General features: G+C 39.9%; 2 protein-coding genes across 3 annotated transcripts; one reads left to right on the top strand and one right to left on the bottom strand.

Annotated features, from left to right (window-relative positions):
* The first annotated feature begins 521 nt into the window (after positions 1-521).
* Positions 522-15,891, top strand: LOC104939467 (immunoglobulin superfamily member 21-like). Of its 2 annotated transcripts, XM_019276977.2 has the most exons (8): positions 522-2,599; positions 8,871-8,995; positions 10,759-10,880; positions 11,092-11,210; positions 11,406-11,521; positions 12,874-13,384; positions 14,925-15,025; positions 15,633-15,891. In XM_019276977.2, the coding sequence occupies exons 1-8, from the start codon at positions 2,536-2,538 to the stop codon at positions 15,657-15,659; spliced, it is 1,185 nt and encodes a 394-aa protein (XP_019132522.1). In that variant the 5' UTR covers positions 522-2,535; the 3' UTR covers positions 15,660-15,891. The 2 variants fall into 2 exon arrangements, with proteins under 2 accessions (XP_019132522.1, XP_019132521.1); XM_019276976.2 differs by having other exon boundaries at positions 14,925-15,891.
* A 3,007-nt stretch (positions 15,892-18,898) lies between these two features.
* On the bottom strand, positions 18,899-19,919 carry LOC113745578 (uncharacterized). Its single transcript, XM_027277204.1, has 2 exons — positions 19,020-19,919; positions 18,899-18,984 (listed from the first exon to the last, which is right to left on the bottom strand). The coding sequence occupies exon 1, from the start codon at positions 19,836-19,838 to the stop codon at positions 19,071-19,073; it is 768 nt and encodes a 255-aa protein (XP_027133005.1). The 5' UTR covers positions 19,839-19,919; the 3' UTR covers positions 18,899-18,984; positions 19,020-19,070.
* Positions 19,920-19,925: the final 6 nt, after the last annotated feature.

The raw sequence follows: 19,925 nt of genomic DNA, 5'->3' as shown, positions 1-19,925 counted from the left end.
CCTCAGCTCCTCCACTGGTCTCTCCCCGTTCCAGTGTGCTTATGGATCCAGCCACCCTATTTCCAGCCCAGGAGAGGGAGTTTCTTGCCCCTCTGTACAGGCTTTCATCCGCCGGTGTCGCCGCACCTGGTCCCAGGCCAGATCCACTCTCCTGCGGTCGGTGGGCCGTTACACAGCCTTGGCCAATCGTCGCCGCACCTCGGCTCCTGCATACCAAGTGGGACAGAAGGTGTGGTTGTCAACCCGGGACCTACCACTACGGGTCGGCTCGAAGAAACTGGCACCCAAGTTCATCGGACTTATTCCCTCTCTCTCACCTGCCATATCGCCTGCTGTGAGTTCCTCAATAAATAACTTTACTAAGTATCCCTTGCTGTTGTGCTGCATTTGGGTCCTACACAAGCCCGTATCAACATTATTATTATTATTATCATTAATGCTACCATATCTCCATTACAGTTTATAGTTAGTTACTGATTTGCTGCTGCTGTGCATCCGTGTCTCTCTCTGTCCCACTCTCTCTCAATTAATCTATCCTCTCCCTTTCTCTCTCTGCCCCTCTCTATCTTTAACTCAACCGGTCACAGTGGATGACTGTCCACCAATAAGGTTGGTCCTGCCTGAGGTTTCTGTCTGTTAAAAGGAAGTTTTTCCTCACCACTGTCACCAAGTGCTTGCTCATAGTGGAACTGTTGGGTCCAAAAACCTGCGCTGAGTCCAGGAACCTTCTTGCTTTGAAGCATTTTGCGCTCACGTTGTGGATCATACGCCAGCTCTCTGACACTGAGTCTGCATGAGACTTGATTTGACCTGCTGCTTGACCTCATGCAGTGACACACTCATCTTGTCCAGTTGTTCTTGGAAAGTCTTGTTAATTTCTCTCTCCACCTGGGGCAAAGCAGTGGCTTCATCAGAGTCAGATTGCAGGAGATTTTTCTGCAAGATCTTGTTATCAAGATCATGCTGAAGGTAAACAGCCTGCTTTTTGATTTTGGGAACATCATTTTCATACCTTGCATTGAGCACTTGGTACTTGAAACACAGAGCCGTTCCAGTTCCTCTTGGAGAATCTTGTTCTTGTTTTTCTCTGCCTGGAGCTCGTTGGTGGCTCGTTCGTCTTCCTCTTGGTATTGTCTCTCACCTGATTGGCAATCTTTGCAGTGCTGAGAGTTTCTGGATCATGTACTTCGTCAGTTTCTGTCTGTTTTTCCTTGTTGATGTATATCTCTTTCAAGGATTTCTGTCTCTGCAGCTGTGCTTTTGTTTCTGTGGCATAGTCTTATTCAAGAACGATGATGTTTCAATTGTTTTATTAGAGTTCACGATACAATCATAACTCAGTTGGTGTTGTTCGCAGGCATATATTCTGTTGTAATGCTGCCGACAGCCGTGTGTGTCTCTACTCCTCTCGTGTGTGTCTCTCTCTCTTCCTCCAGGTCCAGCACGCTACTGTGTTAAAAGGAGAGAGTGATTAGCTCAACAGAATACATGTCACCTGGTGCTACTCTCCTGAGCCCCCTCCACACCTCTCTCCTCCACAGTGTCCTCCAACTCTTGGTTGAGTGGGCTGCTGGTCTCACAAAAGCAGCCGCATACTGCTCTCCATCGCTCCTTGGGTTACCTCTGGGGTTCCTCGGGCGCTGCATTTTCTTTGGCTGATAGAATCAGTCACAAAGTAATGCTGTAGGTTGCAGTTGTAGGTCTCTGATGAACATATGTATTCTTGCAAATTGTCTTTTTTCTCTGCATCAGAGCACAATGCTGGTCTGTACATTTAAGACACATGAATGAGTGAATTTTCTTTCACCCCTTATAATTAAGGTCTCATGACTCATGACCCAATGGTGGTCAGAATCCAGTGTTCTAGAGGATTGCCATGGGTTATTACACAGACATCCATGTTTCCCAGCCAGCCATATCCCCTAAAGCTGAGCCTTTATATTTTGTTACAAAAACATAAAAAAAATCATGAAAAATATTCAATAATTTAGTTGAGATGGTAATTTTTAAATGTTGTGAATTTAGCTTGAATTTTGAACTTAGCTTTTTATACATACTGGAGTTTGAATTGTTGGTCCATCCTATCCAAGAGGGAACTTGTCTTATTCTGTACCAGCCAACAGTGGACCCCTTCAATTAAAGTTCAGCCCTTATGATACAAAAAACATTCAATATCTTAAAACATAATTTAATTTAGCATTTTAGTTTTGTATTTTTAAAATGACCAGAAACATCAGTCACCACTTAGTGGGTGTATACTGACAGTCCACTGTTAGCAAGGCAAGCATGTGTGTGTGTGTGTAATTATCTATGTATTTTTGTATGTGGAGAAACAGAGAGAGGGAGATAAAAGTACAGTGGCAGAGGCAGAGAGTAAGAGAAAGGGCAAGCTGCTCTAATCCTCTGACTATAAACCAGAGCAGCAGAGTGACCAGGCAGCCTCAGTGTGAAGGATGGGAGATCCAACGTTGCCATCATCCTCCACTCTGATGACAGATGGAGCATCCTTCGGTCTGAGCAGCAGCACCCAGCAGGATGACTGGTCCTCTCACCCTCTGCTGCCTTCTCCTTTCTGCTCACACTCTCGGTCTAGCAGCGGGTAAGTGGACATAACCTGCAACAAGCAGCATCTTCAGGACACCACTGTTTGAATGAGGTGAAGAGTATGGCAAAAGGCTGTAGAAAGCTTCATGGAAGGCACAGGCACTTTTTGTTGGAAGGTGATGAGGTATGTTTTCTTTTATGATTCTTTCAGGGATGGTAGTATTTTGATGTCTGTCTTATGAAAATCTCTATTTTAGTTTATCATTCTAATATCAGTTATGCAACGCAGAATCCCAAAAACTTGGGACGCTGTGTAAAACAAATACAAACAGAATGCAACGATTTGCTTTTTAACTTTCATTTAATAAACTAAAGTACAAAAACAAATGAAGAATATTATTTACAGCATCCCAACTTTTATTTGTATTTGTAATAGACACCTCAACACTGCGACTATTTCAACAATTTAAATCATTTTTAACCTTTGTAAAATTATTTTGACAGCAGTCTGACAAGTACATAACTTTACTTATATTATTATTGTTCATATCAGTCATATGTGGTGGAAGTTCTCCATGATGGTCACATGACAAAAACTGAGGAGAGTACTACTGCTACACTACTCAGCAGGGAAATTGAGGTCCACAACCATTGATCCAAAGTCATCATAAGTCCCTAGTTATGCGATGAGGGTGGTGACACCTTCCGAAACCAGTTTGTGTGCTACTCTGATCCATTAGACAGGCTGAAGGCTGGTTAGGGTTAACTCTAATACTCTGGCAACCTCCTCTGTCTACTCATGGACCATAGACTAACACAGGGAAGCATCTTTCCACTGACTAGACGTACCATGCAGTCTGTTACCATAGTCTCAATATCTCTGTCAATGCCAGGCCACCACCAAGCAGAGTCCCAGAGCCACACAGACATTGTTCAAGCAAGATCATCCGTGAGTGAATGGAAAGGCATCTTCTCTGGGAATTTCCTGTCTTTAAAAAGCCTGGAATTTGGTGTGGAGCATATAGATAAGTTCAGATCTTGGTCAAGGTCCAGCAAGGAGTTGGGGGGTTCGACCATGCTTGCAATCACAGTCTCTATTCCAGAAGTAAACAGCTTGACATAGGTATAGCTAGTGCCTCTCCACTACCTGTGGCAAACAACAGCAAAGCAAGCAGGACACTCAGAGATAGAGGACCCTGTAGACGATAATGTCTGCATCAGTAGCATGGGATAGATCTAGAAGCTAGTATATGAAATAAACAAAGCCAGAACACAACAGATTATCAGAGTTTAGTCTATGATCAGCCCCAGTTTCAGTGACATTTCAGGCTGACTGTGGAGAGTTTGACCGGTCTGAATGTCTGATTGGCAGCTGCAGTGTCACATTGTGCTGTGTTTTTCCAAAAGATGGATCTGGCTTAACTTCTCCATTGCAGGTCATCAACCCACCACACTCAAATGAATGGAAAAACTTTCTTTTTCATCAAAGGGCCAAATTCTATCTGAATTTACCCTAAACCAGCCACAGATTCAAGCTGTAATGCTATTTTCACATCCTGAAGGTTCTTCCTCAGTTTCAGGGTATTAATGTGTTCAGCTAGTTGGTCCCTCATTAGTTAATTCAATACTGGCCTGAGGCCTGGGGGCCACTTCGGTTGGTTATATATTGTTGTGTATCAAAAGTCTCGATTTTGAGACCTGACTCCTGCAACATTTGTTCATAAATCCAATCTTATCTTCAAAGAAGGCACCGGAGAGCTTCAGAGTTGAGTGCAGCAGAGGATTCATTCTCTTCACAGAAAATAGAACCAGATTTCGGTCGGTTTCTTTTTTTTTTTTTTTTTTTTTTTTTAGCTCAAAACATCATCTTTTATAGTGGTATAAACACAACATTGGTACCACCCATTTCCATTCATTCAAGATCACATGATTATCCAATAAAATTATTTGGGCTGGGTTTTCTAGCATAGCATATATATAAAAACTTAATATATAGCATGTGCTCACCTTGCCAACAGCAACTTCAGTTTTCATGCTAACTTTACTGTCTCTCTTGAGAGCTATTTTCTACAACAATCTTTCCTATAGGCAGCCGCCTAAAGGGAGACCGCAATCTGGAGTGGGTTGTGGAGCAAATTGATAAGTTCAAGATGTGTGTTACATTCAGTTTACGTAGAGGCAGTCAGGGAATATAAAAAAAAATGAAAATGAAAAACACTGCCCAGGTTGTGGATGAGCATGGTTCTCTTCTGCTCTTCAATACCAATTTTATATTGGATGGTTTTCTATGTCAAGATTTTCATTTTGTGACAAGCAAGGCTCTGTGCCATTGCATTGCATTTATTTATATATATATATATATATATATATGGATATATATATAATATCTATATATAATATTTTCTATATTTATTTACATTTACACTATATTTTATATATTTCATGTTTATTGCTTGTTTTACACCAGGGATATGAGGGGAACAAAATTCTCTTCATGGATATAATCAAAGGTTTTGAACAAATGTCCAATATCCATGTTCATGTTTGGTTAAAGAGTTTTAAAAAAGTCGGAGGAGGGGACATTTTTGCTACAGGAGCCTCTTAAGAGCCATGATGAAATGAATGGAAACCAGTGGCATAGTCATGAAGAGTCTGAACATACAGCAGTATTGATGTGTTACTAGAAGCTGGCACCTGTTGATGACAAACAAAAGAAACATATCAAGATGTTTCAGATATTCAAATGTTTATGCAGATGAGTGATGCATGCATGCGTTCATGTATGTCTTGAAAGTAATGATGTTATCTATTAAGTTACCTAATGTTGTTTGGAGATTTTATCTCTCTGGGATAAAAAGCCCATTGTTTGACTCTGACCCATATTGCTCATGGTAATCTGTACTTAAAAATGATTAAATGCTTGTGGCTGTTTAAACCACAAAGTGCATGGATGTTAATCCCAAAGCAGAATTCACAGATTTTCTGTCTATGCTCTTGGAGCCTCTGTCTAGATTTTGGATTAGGACTGAATCACCCTTTCCACTGCTAGAAACCACAGAGTAACTCAGGCATCCTGCAGCCCCCCACTGATATGTGGAGCACTAGCACAGTCAACAGTGCCCATATCCTTAGAATATTCAGGATGCCCACCCCCAATAATGTATACAACTCTAGAGGGATATTTTTTCTAATTGTAATTAATTGTAATGTAAATGATTAATCCCCATTAAGCCACATTATTTGCTGCAGTTTATTCACCCTTTGAATACACAATGACTCTATGAATGAATTGCATGACCTTTGAACATCACCATGTCTTGTGAATAAAAATGTTTAATTGTTATGTTAAAATCTTGCCTTCATTGTTCTCAAACATTCTTTACTCAAAAGCTTAGAAGTTACTCTCCACATTTCTTACTGTTTTATTTGAACAGAATGGTTTAACATTTGGAGAAATTCATTGCATTCTATTCTCTGGATATCACCCTTATATACAGTATTAGTGTCAAAACATGGATAACCTAGCTTAAAATAAAAACTGAAAGCAGGAAAAACTAGTTTAGCTCTGTGGATGGCATCATCGGTTTGATGGTCGGTTGATCACTTTTCCTTTAGGCCACCATCTTCTCCTCTTTGTGAGTGAAATGAGCATGAAGTTAGAGCCTTTACCTAAATACTTTACTCCAGCATGCCTGTTTAAGACACAGTATAATTGGTAGTGCTGCTAGGTTTAGTGCATTCTGAAAGCACAAAAGCAGTGCGCTGTGCACAAAAATGTTGAGACACAGCAAGCTGTTGAAAATAATGGGCTTTAGAGCGCATGTGAGCTTTTTGGTTATGTTGGTAAGTAGGGTTTGTTAACTTGGACAGAGCATGCATGACACATTACATCTGAACATCTCACACTTAGGAGGAAAAAGGTTGGTCATTTTTTTTCTTTTGTTTCTATATTTTTTTTAATATATTTTCTCTTTTGGCTTTTAATAAAATATGTCGGTGTGGATTGCAGAACCTTTTTTGTTCTTTTGCTCTGGAAAAAAATGTTAGCCAGATTGTAGCTGTGATTGCTCTGAATATAGAAACAGAGCTCTGGTATCATGTATTAACATTAGGTAAATTTCCCATATGTCCCATTCAAAGCAGCTTTTGTTTTAGCTGATATCCCCTATTCTTAATGCACAGTGTAGCAGCACCAGTTGACTGGATGAATGTAGATCTTTTTTTCATGAAAGAAGGGCAGACATTTTCCCTTCTATAGTGGGAGAAACCTACAAAGAGGAGAGCAACTTGGCTGGCTAAGCCAGCTTTATCTCCTCCAGCAAAGACAGCACAAGACACCACTGAATATTAAGCACTGTAGAGTGCATAGCCCTCTGTAAAGGCTAAGCTGCTGAATTGTCCTTTATGTTTGTTACATATTATGTTTGTTAGTCCACAGCAAACCTAAGCTAAGTGAGGCAGTGATATCACTCCTCAATATCCATTTTATTATCCTTAATCTGATTTCAAAATATGCTATCACTCAGTTAAATGAATGTTTTTTTTGTTGTTCATAGAGGACATTAAGAATCCTTTTTAATATGCAAGTGCTGTTGCTATTTTTTTTTCTGATACGTGTTAATCTGTGCGTATGTTGTGAGTGCGCGTGCATGCGTGTGTCTCTTTGGATGAAAAACTGGGGTGAGGATTAAGAAGAAAAACATGGGAATAATAATCTGTAGGCAGGCTGATGTCATGCACACAGCCCAGTGTTGTGGAGGTGAGGCTGAGTGCCTCCCAACAGCATTAGGCTGCTGTCCTGCAAGGTGCCTTTGGTCTCAGTCCATGTGTTTGCTCCTGGACATGAGTTCACCCAACACCGACCACACACACACATACACACAAGCACACATACACTATAAAGACTACATCAGACTGGGGCTTTGTTTCAGTCTCTTACAAATGACAGAACATTGGACATGTGTATTCTTTATGAGAAATTCAGTTTGATATGTGAAAAACTAAAAAGTGTGTGAAGTATCAATATGAATGAATTAAGTTCAAGTTTTGAGGTCTTGCATTTCATTAGTGAGATATCTGAAAATCATGTGCCTGTATTATTTTTCTATATGGAACTGTATGTCCATTTATCCCCATTTGATAGTACATCTGATACTAACAGTTAAATTATTATTATAATAATTAGTATCTAACGGTGAAATGCAATGCTACTATGAAACCTAATGATGCACAGGTTTCCCTTTTGTGTGTGGATGGTTTAGCATTTCACTTATGCAATAAATCACATGGATTTTCACATGTGATTTAAAATGTGTTTTACATGTGTCGTACATATCCTGTAGATGAAGACTTGCAATTTGCATTAACCTATTTAATCTCACTGGTCGCATAACAGCATATAAAGCCTGGTGTAAATACAGTTGCTTCTGTAGATTAGTGTATAAAGGCAATGAGCTGTGTGAGATGTCTGTTTATTAAACTGGCAGGGGTCAGGTTTTAGTTCACTCTCGAGTACACTTAAAGGGCAGTTGGCTTTAATGGATGGAATGATTAACATTCCTTGCTGTTTTAACAGCACAAACTGATGTTGAGCTGCTAATCTAACACACCAGGAACCATAAAGTGCCATAAAGAAATGCAGCAGCAGCTGTACATTGCTGCTGAATTTAATTCCATCCTTTCCAAGGGGTGGAGTCCATATTAAATATTTAAATGTCAGGAAAGAAATCTGAAGCACTGTACCGAATTCTGCAGCTCTGAACATATGGGGTGCCGTTTGTAAAGCGTCTCGCTCTGAAAATAACAACAACATTTTGTCACATTTAGCTAAAAACAATGTTTGAAAAACTGGTTTGAATTTTCGAGAGTCACTTTTTTGCACATTTAGAACAATATTTGTGAACTTAGAGATATTTTAAATATTTAAATCCAAATGTTAAATGTAAAATCTAAATGCTAAATCTAAATCTAAATGTTAAATATAAATCTAAATGTTAAATCTAAATGTTAAATATGAATGTTAAATATCAATATAAATGTTAAATATAAATATAAATGTTAAATATCACCACGTGCAAACATACGAAATTCAATAGGGCCTCGCACCGCGTGCTTGGGCCCTAATAATAAACATACGAAATTCAATAGGGCCTCGCACCGCGTGCTCGGGCCCTAATAAAGTATATGCAATATAAAATACTTAATTTAATAGTGGATTGCCTTGTAAATGCATAACAATAATATCTAGCTTCAAAGTGTAGTACTGGAGCTATTCAGGAGCATGTAATGTCCTATGGTAATGTCCCCCATTCTTCTCTATTTGGCAGGTTATTTAACTGTTTCCATTGAGCCTCTTCCTCATGTTGTCATTGGAGACACAGTAACACTCAAGTGCAACTTCCAAACAGACGGAATCCTCCAAGAGATTGTGTGGTTTCGGGTGAGCACACAGGTAAACTTAATGCAATGCATTCTATACATGGTTGATGAAACTTCCTCAAGTACTATACTTCAAACCAAGTATTTGTACTAATTTTCATTTTGTGTTATATTTATTAAGTTATGTTATGTTTATGTGTTATATTATGAAATTAGAGTTACAGATGACTATAGTTACTTTTCAAATCAGGACTTGGCATAAAGACAAATAATAAGTTTATAAAATACAATAAATTGTTAAAGATTCATTTTGACTTGTGACCGCCGATAAAGAAAGAAGTGTCCGCTTAGGACTCCTTTTTATAGTTTATGTGTCTCTCTTTTGTTACTTCTGCAAACTCAATACATCATCCACTGTTCAACTGCTGTTTGTAGACACAATCCAGACTTAAAGTTGATCTAGCAGCCTGACAGTACACGGCAGTGCTTTAAGCTAATTCCCAATGTTAGCCTGCTAACATGCTCAGAGAGACAATGCCAACACAAAAATGTTAAGCGGATAATTTAGCATGTACACCAACTATTTTGATAATCTGTGGAGCCCAGAAAAAGGTAATTAAGATGGACATAATTGAATCATTTCTGCTCTGTTGTGAATAATTTGTGTGCACCATTTCATAATTTGTGCTTTCACTTTAATGTTTAGTGCGCACTAATGACTAATACCTAATTCATGGAAAGGACCAGAAACGCCTTTGGTGTGGACCAGGATATTTGAATGAAGTGAAGATTAGAGGCCACAACATCAGCCTCTAATTATTATTAGAATTTTAAGTTTGTTTTTATCTGGAAGTTTGAAAATGAGTGAGCAAACTATCACGGTTAGATGAATTAATAGTTTTCCAGACCATTTATTACTAGTATTATGATTATTTGTGTTTTCATAAAACACTATTTGAGCCTCTCAGTCTCATGTGATGTAAACTAATATCTTTGATTTTCGGACTGTTGATCTCCAAAAACAAATCATTTGCTTTGTTAACTTTTCACCACTTTTTGACATTTTCATAGACCAAAAAATTTATTTTTAATCAAATTAATATTCTGGGGTAATTGTTTGTTGTAGATATAATTAGCACTAAAGCATGTTTTTTATTAAGTAAGCTGTATACAGATGGTTAGTTGTTCTACAAATAATGGTATTGTATTATGGCTCTCAAATTTTGACACAAAAAACCATCATGTGTCTATTATAAATAGCAATGTTTTCATCTTCACCAACTATCTCACAGAATTCATTAACTGATGTCAAATACAGGGAGGTCTATTCTTTCAACCTACCCGATTACCACAGTTCTAATAATACAAGTGAAGACTTTAATGAATTAATGATGAAATATCTCACATTTCACATACGAGACTACTTTCTGATCTAAGTTACATAATATAAAAATATACTTACCCTTCTTGGTAGAGGTAGTGCTGTTATAACCATCTTGTTGACAGGACAATTCCAACTGCATATGCAGTTCTTTTAATTATGAATTTATACTGTAAAACAAAAAGGTTTAGTATTGGTAAAACTTCCCATTGTATTGTCTATAGGGCTACTTGGCCATGGGCACGGATACATCAATGCCATGTGCCACACAGTGCAGAAGAAAACCAGAAAGAAACAGAACTATTTAAGTGTACTGTACTTGCTTGGTAAATTGGAATCAAATACTATTGACATCCAGTTTTTAGATTCTTATCCATAAAGAATACATCATACATACAGAATATTTTTATGTACAGTTATTTAAACTCAGTGATGCAAATGTACCCCCCTCTCAGGTGATTGAAGGAGGCGATGCCAAGCAGAAGATTTTTACCTATGATGCCGTGTACAATACCAGCTACTCCCACTTGGAGGACAACCGCAGACGAGAGGACCTTGTCTACCAGTCAACTGTACGGTAAGAAGGGTTACTACTACTGTATGAGTTGTGTTACATTGTGATAATGATCGAAACGTTTGGGGAACATTCACATGTGTAGCAACTTCTTGACAAAGTAGTGGTAGGGGAAGTGAGGTTTTGAACTTTTTTTTACTATATAATCTGAAGAACTGAAGTAAGTAAGTCTCAAAACACCCTGAATAACCTTTGTAACCATGTGTATGAACAGGCTTCCTGAGGTTCAGGTGGAGGATGATGGCTTGTATGAGTGCCATGTGGGGATCTATGACAGAAGTTCCAGAGATAAAGTGATCCTAGCCTCTGGCAGCATCATTCTCACTGTCATAGGCAAGTATTCTTTTCCGAGGTTGTCTCGTGAATTTTAAAGACCATATCTATGTAAAGTTAGCAAACTCATTAGGATTCATCCTGTTCGTTTCATGATTTCATTGAAGTTTATTACCATCACACTGACTCATCACTATGTATTTTCTTTCAAAAAATCACTTCCATGTTTGAGTTCCCTGTATATTTTCTCTGCAGTACCTCCCAAGTCCATCTCTGTAGTGGCAGCCAACAGCCCGGCTCCTTTCAGCCGCTATGAGGCCCAGAACTTCACTCTGGTTTGCATTGTTACAGGGGCAAAGCCAGCTCCCATGGTGAGATCTTTTGAGGACTCCAAAATCAAATGTTTGTCACTGCCTTGTGTGGTAGGAAGGAAAGCTTTATTATCCATTCATGATTATGAAAAACAAATCATTTCAAACTCCTGCAGCTACATCTCTGTTTTTTTTTCCCTCTATGACCTCTTTGTTTGTATGTTTGGAGGGCAGCTGTGTGATTAATAAAACAGAAGTCCAGTTAAGAGTAACTTCACTTGTCCTGAATGAGACAAACATATCTAACCTAAACCAAACCAACGAAGGAAATGAAAAAAAGCCAATCAGGGGCAGATTAGGGCAAATCTTTGTTAAATACCAGTCAGGAAAAAAAATCTTGATGGGTGTCTCTCTGGTCAGAGAGCAATACTGAGCAATAAATAAGAAAGAAAGCAGAATTGAGCTGTATGCTGTATAGTGACAAACATGTATCTATAAATACAGTAGTGATTCAGCTGTACTGTTTTTGAAATTCGATTGTATTTTTATTTTTTTTAATTTTATTTCTGTGTCTGTATCCTTAAGATTGTATACTTGTAATTGTAACCCGGCTACTCCACCCAGGGACTCTGCGTTGTGTTGTGTTTGGGGGGTGTAGAGGAGGGACATGTCGGACACGGTTGTTGTATTTGCGGCTCGGACCACACCGTCGTTTATTGCACATTCACACGTGTTAACAACTCCTTATGCCCTTATCACAGGAAAATTAAAAGACGTTAATAGGCAACTGCCCTACATAATATGTAGGTTAGTTTGTATGGTTTTTAAAATATTTTTATACTTCTACTCCTCTTTTCATAGTCAGTCCAGTGATAAGCTTTTTTCTTGTGAATGCTCATTGTTCATGCTGCCATGAATGTGATATTTTTCCTTAGCATGATGTCCTAATACTTTCAAAGATTTTCTTTCACAGCAGTGCTTCATCTGTGACATTAACACATGAAGTGTCTAAGTGGCTTGCCTGGAGCTAACATAGAACTTACGAGCAGCACTGACATCAAAGGATATCAGTCTCTGTGTGGGGGGCACTATCAAGTCAAAATACACAATATTCTTAATAAGATATTAAGTAAATAGTCTAATTAACATTTAAACTAAAAGTTATGTGAATGCTTGGCTCCAAAAAAAAAAAATCACAATCAGTGAATAAAAATCTTTGAACGGATAAAAATATTTTGAATAAGCAAGTCTGTCTTAACTCAATAAATAGTTGTCCTGCTCCTTAAGCCTGTAAGAGCGCACAGCCAGCTGTGATTTCTAATGGTTCTATGTCGAGAGAAAAGTGTCAGGATTAAAATATGAAGCGCTTCCACTGTTCCTGATGAGCTCACCTACCTTTGTCTATCTTTTAGGTGTACTTTAAGCGGGATGGTGAGCTTATTGATGTGGTGCCAACTGCCCAGTCTTCCTCCTCTTTGGAAGTTCAAAGCAAGAATCCAAGTCAAGAAAAGAGCAGGGGCAGGAGCCAGGGGCTTCGGAGAACCCAGGTTCTAATCAGTCGAGACACTGATGACACCAAACTCCAGAAATCCCTGTCTCTACTGGAACAAGAGGGAAAGCTGGCTCAATTGGGACAAGATGGACAGGAACAGGGACAAGAGCAAGGGTCCAAGTCAGACCCCAAGCCAACCACTGAGGTGATCCCTGAGACAGTTGTGAGTCGGGAGTTTCCCCGCTGGGTCCAGAGCAGTGACCCACTGTACTACTTCCAGCACCAGCAGCAGGCAGCAGGTGATGGCACCATGGAGGTGAGAGCCATTCTGACCTGGAGCCTCAACCCCCAGCTGGACAACGAAGCTCTGTTCAGCTGTGAGGTCAGCCACCCAGCTCTGTCCATGCCCATGCAGGCAGAGGTCACACTGGGTGAGTCATGCTCCAACACACTCTAGCTGAGCTGACATGCAGGTCGTGCAAGGGGAGTCAGACACACTCCTGGTGTAGTGCTATAAAAATGTTTGATTTTTGTTATTTACTGAACAGATTTTTGTTAGTTATCACACATCTTAACATATTAAGTTGACTGTGGATTTAAGGTTGTTCCAGGAGGGTTGCCCAGGGCTCTCTGAATTTGGGACTGGGAAAATGTCAAAAATAATTTTCAGCATAATTGTTCAAAACCACTTGGTTATAGTAACAAAAGAAATGTAGAATACTTCTTAAGTTAGACATAGGAATTAACGATTCAAGCCACTAAATGAATTACTTTAAATCAGATCAAATCAAATCAAATTTGTATAGTCCAAAGTCACAAAATATAATATATTTGCCTCGGAGGGCTTTTCAATCTGTACAGGGAGTGACACCCTCTGTCCTTAGACCCTCAGTTCGAGTAGAGAAAAATTTTAACAGGGAAAAACGGTGGAAGAAACCTCAGGAAGAGCCACAGAGGAGGGACTCCTCTCCCAGGATGGACATACGTGAAATAGATGTCACGTCTACAGAACAAATCAACAGAGGCATATTGTACAATTACAATAAATGATAAAATGACAATGAATTACAATGAATGATAAAATGATTACAGTAGCAATGGAGCCTGTGATAGAGAGACAGAGATGCACAGCAGCAACAAATCCTTAACTAACTATAAACTGTAATGGAGATATGGTAGCAATAATGACAGAATTTATATATATAGTAGACATCATGCAGGACCACAGCAGCAGCCATGATCCATGAGAACCTGCTGGACGATAGAGCACAGAAACTGTTTAGTTAGTAACATGCATTAATATGCATTAATGAGACATGTATGTTTACAGATGGTGGTGGTGATGGAGAGAGAGAGAGAGAGAGAGAGAGAGAGAGAGAGAGAGATTTCAGTAAAGGGAGATATGACTGCATCTGGCCTGGGCACCAGCCCTATCTATAAGCTCTATCAAAGAGGAAAAGTCTACTCTAAAAATTGTTGACCGTGTCTGCCTCCCGAACCCAGGATGGTAGTTTGTTAAACAGAAGATGGAGGAGCTTGATAGCTGAAAGCTCTGGCTCCACAGCGGCATTCTAAATTAACTGCAAAGTCCTAAGAGACTTATTAGAGCAGCCTGATAACAAAGAGTTACAATAGTCCAGCCTAGAAGTAACAAATGTGTGGACTAGTTTTTCTGCATCCGCAGAGACACAATGCGTCTGATTTTGGCTGTGTTACGTAAGTGGAAGAATGCACTCCTCGAAATTTGTTTTATGTGGACATTAAAGGACAAAACCTGATCAAAAACACTTCAAGACAGGTGGTTTGTACTACAGTTACATGAACAAAGTTCACTGGGCAAGTTGGTACAACCTAGAAATATGACTGGTCACGTGTAGGTAAATGCATACTATTGTGATTTCATATTTAGACATTTGAAAGTTGTCATACTGTACAACAGCAGTCCAACATGGTATTTTGCTTTTCTATCAGCTGCTCCCAGAGGACCCAAGCTGTCCATGACCCCCAGTAAGGCCAGGGTGGGAGACACAGTGCGGATCACTGTCCAGGGCTTCCAGCTGGAAACTTCTGCAGTAAGTTTCCAACACAGGGGCCCTTTGAATACAGAAAGGTCTGTGAAGTGCAAACAATATTACCAGTGGGTGAGGGACATTCCACTATCAGTTTTGGTTTTCAGTTTCTTTCTTTCTCAACTTGCAGAGACTTTATTCTTATTTTGTCATGTGATGCAGTGAAGGTGTTGCAAGCACTCTAAAAATTGTCCATATTGTTTTGTTTTTTTTTCAAGAAAATTGTGTTTATTTTCTGCTGTGCTATACGGCATTATAATAAAACTTCGGAGTGCAGAGGTTAACGTCCTTGGCTGGTACAGAACACACCTTAATGTTCAGCACACACACACACACACCCACACTATGAGGGGCATTTTATGCCAGCACACTATACTAAAACGCCTAAACCGCGTCGCCTACACCTGCATAAAGACTGGAAAATATGCATGCGTACAGGCACGCATATTGTGAGTACACCAAATAATGAAGGGTGACTGGTGATATATGAGTTTCATATGGGGGGCATTTTATGCCAGCACGCTATACTAAAAACGTGTGTACAGCACCTATGCGATGACATCAAACGTCTAACTTGTGCCTGTAAATTCCATTTACTTTCAATGGACAGACAGGCGTCACGCAGACGCCTACGTGATGGGTGCGTGACAGGTGAACTACGCCTGAAATACATGACATGAAGACCACGCGTGACTGTTACAGTAAGTACAATTCTACATGAGCGTACAGGCACACACTGTGTAGTGTTTGTAGAAATAAGATAGCCAAGGGTCATTCGTGCCGTGCCACGTGCGAACGCAGCGGACACCTGTGCGTACGCTTGTCTCAATGTACAAATAATTATTTACTTCATGATGATGAATTTTGAATTTAACAGCTGTTCACAATTATAACTCATAACTAGAACATTTAATTTTCCCCTCTGCACCGCCTTTGGCGCATTGTTGGTTTCTGTTCCTGATTTTAGTTTAAATTATTTATTAAATAAATAAAATAAAGTTGTGTGACATTGAACCATTGAACCATGAACCATTAGTCTCTTCATTTTTGAAACACAGCTAACTGTGACATACAACAAAATGTATGATCACATTTTTGTTTCATGTTTAGTATTTCAGGGGTATATTTGGTTCGACATCAGCGTAACATTTTCCAGAACTAGGGGCAGTATGGCGTTGGAAGCCAGCAGATATGGGGTGTTTGTAAAGCGGCTCGCCTGAAAATAACAGCAACATTTTGTCACATTTAGCTTTAAACAACGTTTAAAAAACTGGTTTGAATTTTTGAGAGTAACTTTTTTGCACATTTAAAACAATATTTGTGAAGATATTTTAAATATTTAAATCCAAATGTTACACCTAAATGTTAAATGTAAAATCTAAATGCTAAATATAAATATAAATGTTGAAGCTAAATGTTTCGGATGAAACTAAATATTTAGCTAATATGCAAATTCAAATGCCGGTAACCGGAAGTACCAAAATAAAAGCTCGAGGAGGTCAGAGCGTGTATATAGTGGCAAATAACGGATAAAACCCATCTTATCTGGGGAAATGGACTCTTGGACATGGATTATTGTGATAATTGTGGCGTAAGTCAGCCTTGTGTTTATATGAGCACGCTCCCAGAGTAGCCAGTAGAGGGCGCTACGGGAATGTTTACTGTGACTGTATGCCGTCTATCTTTGAGATATGTAAAACTCACATATCACATGGTGTCAGAAGTGAACGTGGTTCTCTCTGGAGCACTTTGTTGGAGATTAGCAGCTGGTGATGGCGAAGTTCCCGGCACTGGAGCAGTTTGATTTTGCCAAGCCGGAGGAATGGCCGAACTGGAAGCAACGCTTTCTGAGGTATCGAGTAGCCACTAAGCTAGCTAATGAGTCGGCCGACATCCAAGTGAGTGCGCTGATATACTCCATGGGCCCAGAAGCAGAACAAGTGTACAAGTCGTTTAACCTGACGGAGGATGAAGGTGCTGAAGATTTTGACTGGGTATTGTGCCCTTTTGAGGAGCACTTTGTGCCGAAGCGAAACCTGATTTTTGAGAAAGCGCGTTTCCACTCGCGGACCGAAGCAGCAGAAGAGTCAATTGAACAATACATACGGCACCTGTACGATCTAGCTGCTCACTGTGATTTTCGTGAGAAAGAAGAGGAGATACGTGACAGACTCGTCATAGGAATCAGAGACAAAGATCTTTCACTCAAACTGCAAATGACCAGTGATCTCACATTGAAAAAAGCCGTGGAAATAGCCAGGCATTCTGAGTTAGTAAAGCTCCAGAACAGTGAGACTGGTGCGACAGGACACATCGATGAAGTGAAGACAAAGCCATTTAAAAGTAAGTGAAAAAACAAAGGGGCTACTGGCGGGCAAAACAGAAAAAAATGTGGCAGATGCGGACGCACTCATAACAGAGACCAGTGCCCAGCAAAAGATAAAGAATGTAACAAATGCCACAAAATTGGCCATTTTGCTGTCAAATGTAGAACAAAACAAATTCATGAAGTGACTGAGGAGATCGACAGCTTGTTCTTAGGCTCTGTAAATGAGACAATCAGAGTACAGTGGATGAAGTCATCACCGACACAGAGCCACCATGACGTGCCACTGTAGTGATGTGTAAGACTGCAGTCAACTTTAAGATTGATTCTGGTGCAGACACCTGTCGTGTATTGACGACTCTCTTCGTGCTTGTTTGAGTGAAAAAGAATAAGCAGAACTCGAGGCTTCTTCTTAAGGAATGCCTTTTTTTTATTAAAGCCATTACATACTCTGAGTGCATGAAGAGAATCCTTGAGGTCAGATTAAAGACTGCTGAGGTCCCTATGGTCAGATTGCAGCCCCGATTCTCCCTGTGTTAAGGCGTTGCCCTGCTATATACTAATATGCAAATGAAGCGATTACATATTAATGTTATGAACGTTTCACCATACATTCTTCCGTATTTGGTAATGATGACCAGTGGTGCAAGCCTGGATCTTGTCATCTCCAGGGCTTACAGCAATCTTACCATGTATACCTTAAATGGGGAGGCATACGAAAAAGTTGATATTAAGATGACAGCCAATCGCAATTCTATGGTGCTAAAAGCTTTCCCCAATTTTACTTAAGACATCTGTTTACTCTGCGAATTCCTATAAGTTCAAATAAAGCAGACTCAAAAATATACCACATATCCCCCCTTGGAAGCCGTCAGGCTTCCACAACTGAAAAACCCACTATAAATGTATAACATATGCATAAGAAACTTTCAACTTTAACCTTAGCTGCTAATCAAACATCTATTAAAAGTGAACATAAGTGATGAATAAATATCGTCGTTATAACAGCTTACGCATACTCACTAGTTCAAGCTTTGCAGTAAACGACCAATTAAAGCTAAATATCAACCGTGAATCATTGGTGCAATATAATCATCATTTCCTATAATACTCAAAAACCCACTTGGACTTTTAACCTTAGCTTCATTCAATTATCAGGAAAAACTCTAATCAGACACATATGCATTAATAAAATAATACAAACATGCAATATAATGTCAAACTCCTTTTTTCTTTTATCCTTAGCTTTGATAGACTATCATTGTCATGTAAGAACCCTTGAAATACATCTTACATAAAACAACATCCATATGCAGGCATTGAGGTAGTCTTAGAACCTCACTTGAACAGTTCATTGTCCTTAAATCCAAAGGAACAACTCCTTGAAACGATTGTCTTCGTTGCTTGATTTACCCTTTTACCTGGTAGTCAGAGGTTACTAGCACTTGACCCCACTGTTGGAGGTCAGTCTTCATTACTGCCTCGGCCATTAAGATAGAAGATAGAGGGGTGAGAGAAAGATAGAAATGATAGGGTGACAAAATTCCTTGGTGAGCTAGCTTCTTCCAGCTGTTCTCCTACTATGGCCACTGCTGCTCCCTCTTTTTGCCATAGAGCCAGATCGAAGTCTGCTTTGAAAGATAGAAATGATCGGGTAACAAAATTCCTTAGGCTCCTATTGGGCAGCTACACGGAAGCAAGATGGAGCTCCCGATTTCTCCTTTAACTGTAGTCTTTGAACCGAATCGGGACTCGGATCTCCCGAACCGGTCTGGGGCTTCTTGGTTCGACTGGTTGATCTGGGGTTGATTTTCTCCCTTGTTGTGGCTCCGTTGGTTCTGGAGCATGCTGGAAGTCGATGGTGTCGAAGCAAGCATGGCCCTCGGCGCCCATTGAAGCAGATGCATGATCAACATTACTTCCATCATCGTCGTTATGCCTCTGTTCCTCCTCCGGATCGTCACCGCTCTCTGTGTCTCGTGGCTGTTCTCCATCGCCTTCGTTATCCTCTGGTGCTTTGATGCAGTGGTTGACGTGGAACCAGGTAGGTGATCCCTCTACCTGAACTGCAGTTCCTGTGCTGCGAAGGACTTGGAATGGTCCTTCTCGACGAGGGTGAAACCACTTCCTGCGGAACACTTTCACGAACACTTTATCCCCTGGTAGGATGGTGGCACCTCTGTGTTCCTCTTTCTTGGTCTGCTCCTGTTTTTGGGTGACATAAGCAGAAATACTCCTTTGGAGGTTAGACATGTATTTGACATAAGCTTTCATATTGTCTTCCAGCAGAGATAGGCTTGGGCCCTTCCCGCTAGTGCGCAAGCTAGGTGTGGTCATGCAGCGACCTACAGCTAACTCAAATGGTGTCATATGCAACTCACGAAGCTCACTGGATCTGCAAGCCATCAATGCTAATGGGAGCCCTTCAATCCAATTGAGCCCCGTATGTTGACAGATCTTAATGAGACGGTTTTTAAGAACTCCATTCATTCTTTCACAAATACCTTGACTTTGTGGATGATACACCGCTCCAAAACGTTGCTTAATGCCTAATTTTTGCAAAATAAGCTTCACTGT

This window comes from Larimichthys crocea, unplaced genomic scaffold, assembly GCF_000972845.2.
Source record: "Larimichthys crocea isolate SSNF unplaced genomic scaffold, L_crocea_2.0 scaffold9165, whole genome shotgun sequence".
Taxonomy (NCBI): domain Eukaryota; kingdom Metazoa; phylum Chordata; class Actinopteri; family Sciaenidae; genus Larimichthys; species Larimichthys crocea.
This window is presented reverse-complemented; position numbering and strand designations above follow the sequence as displayed.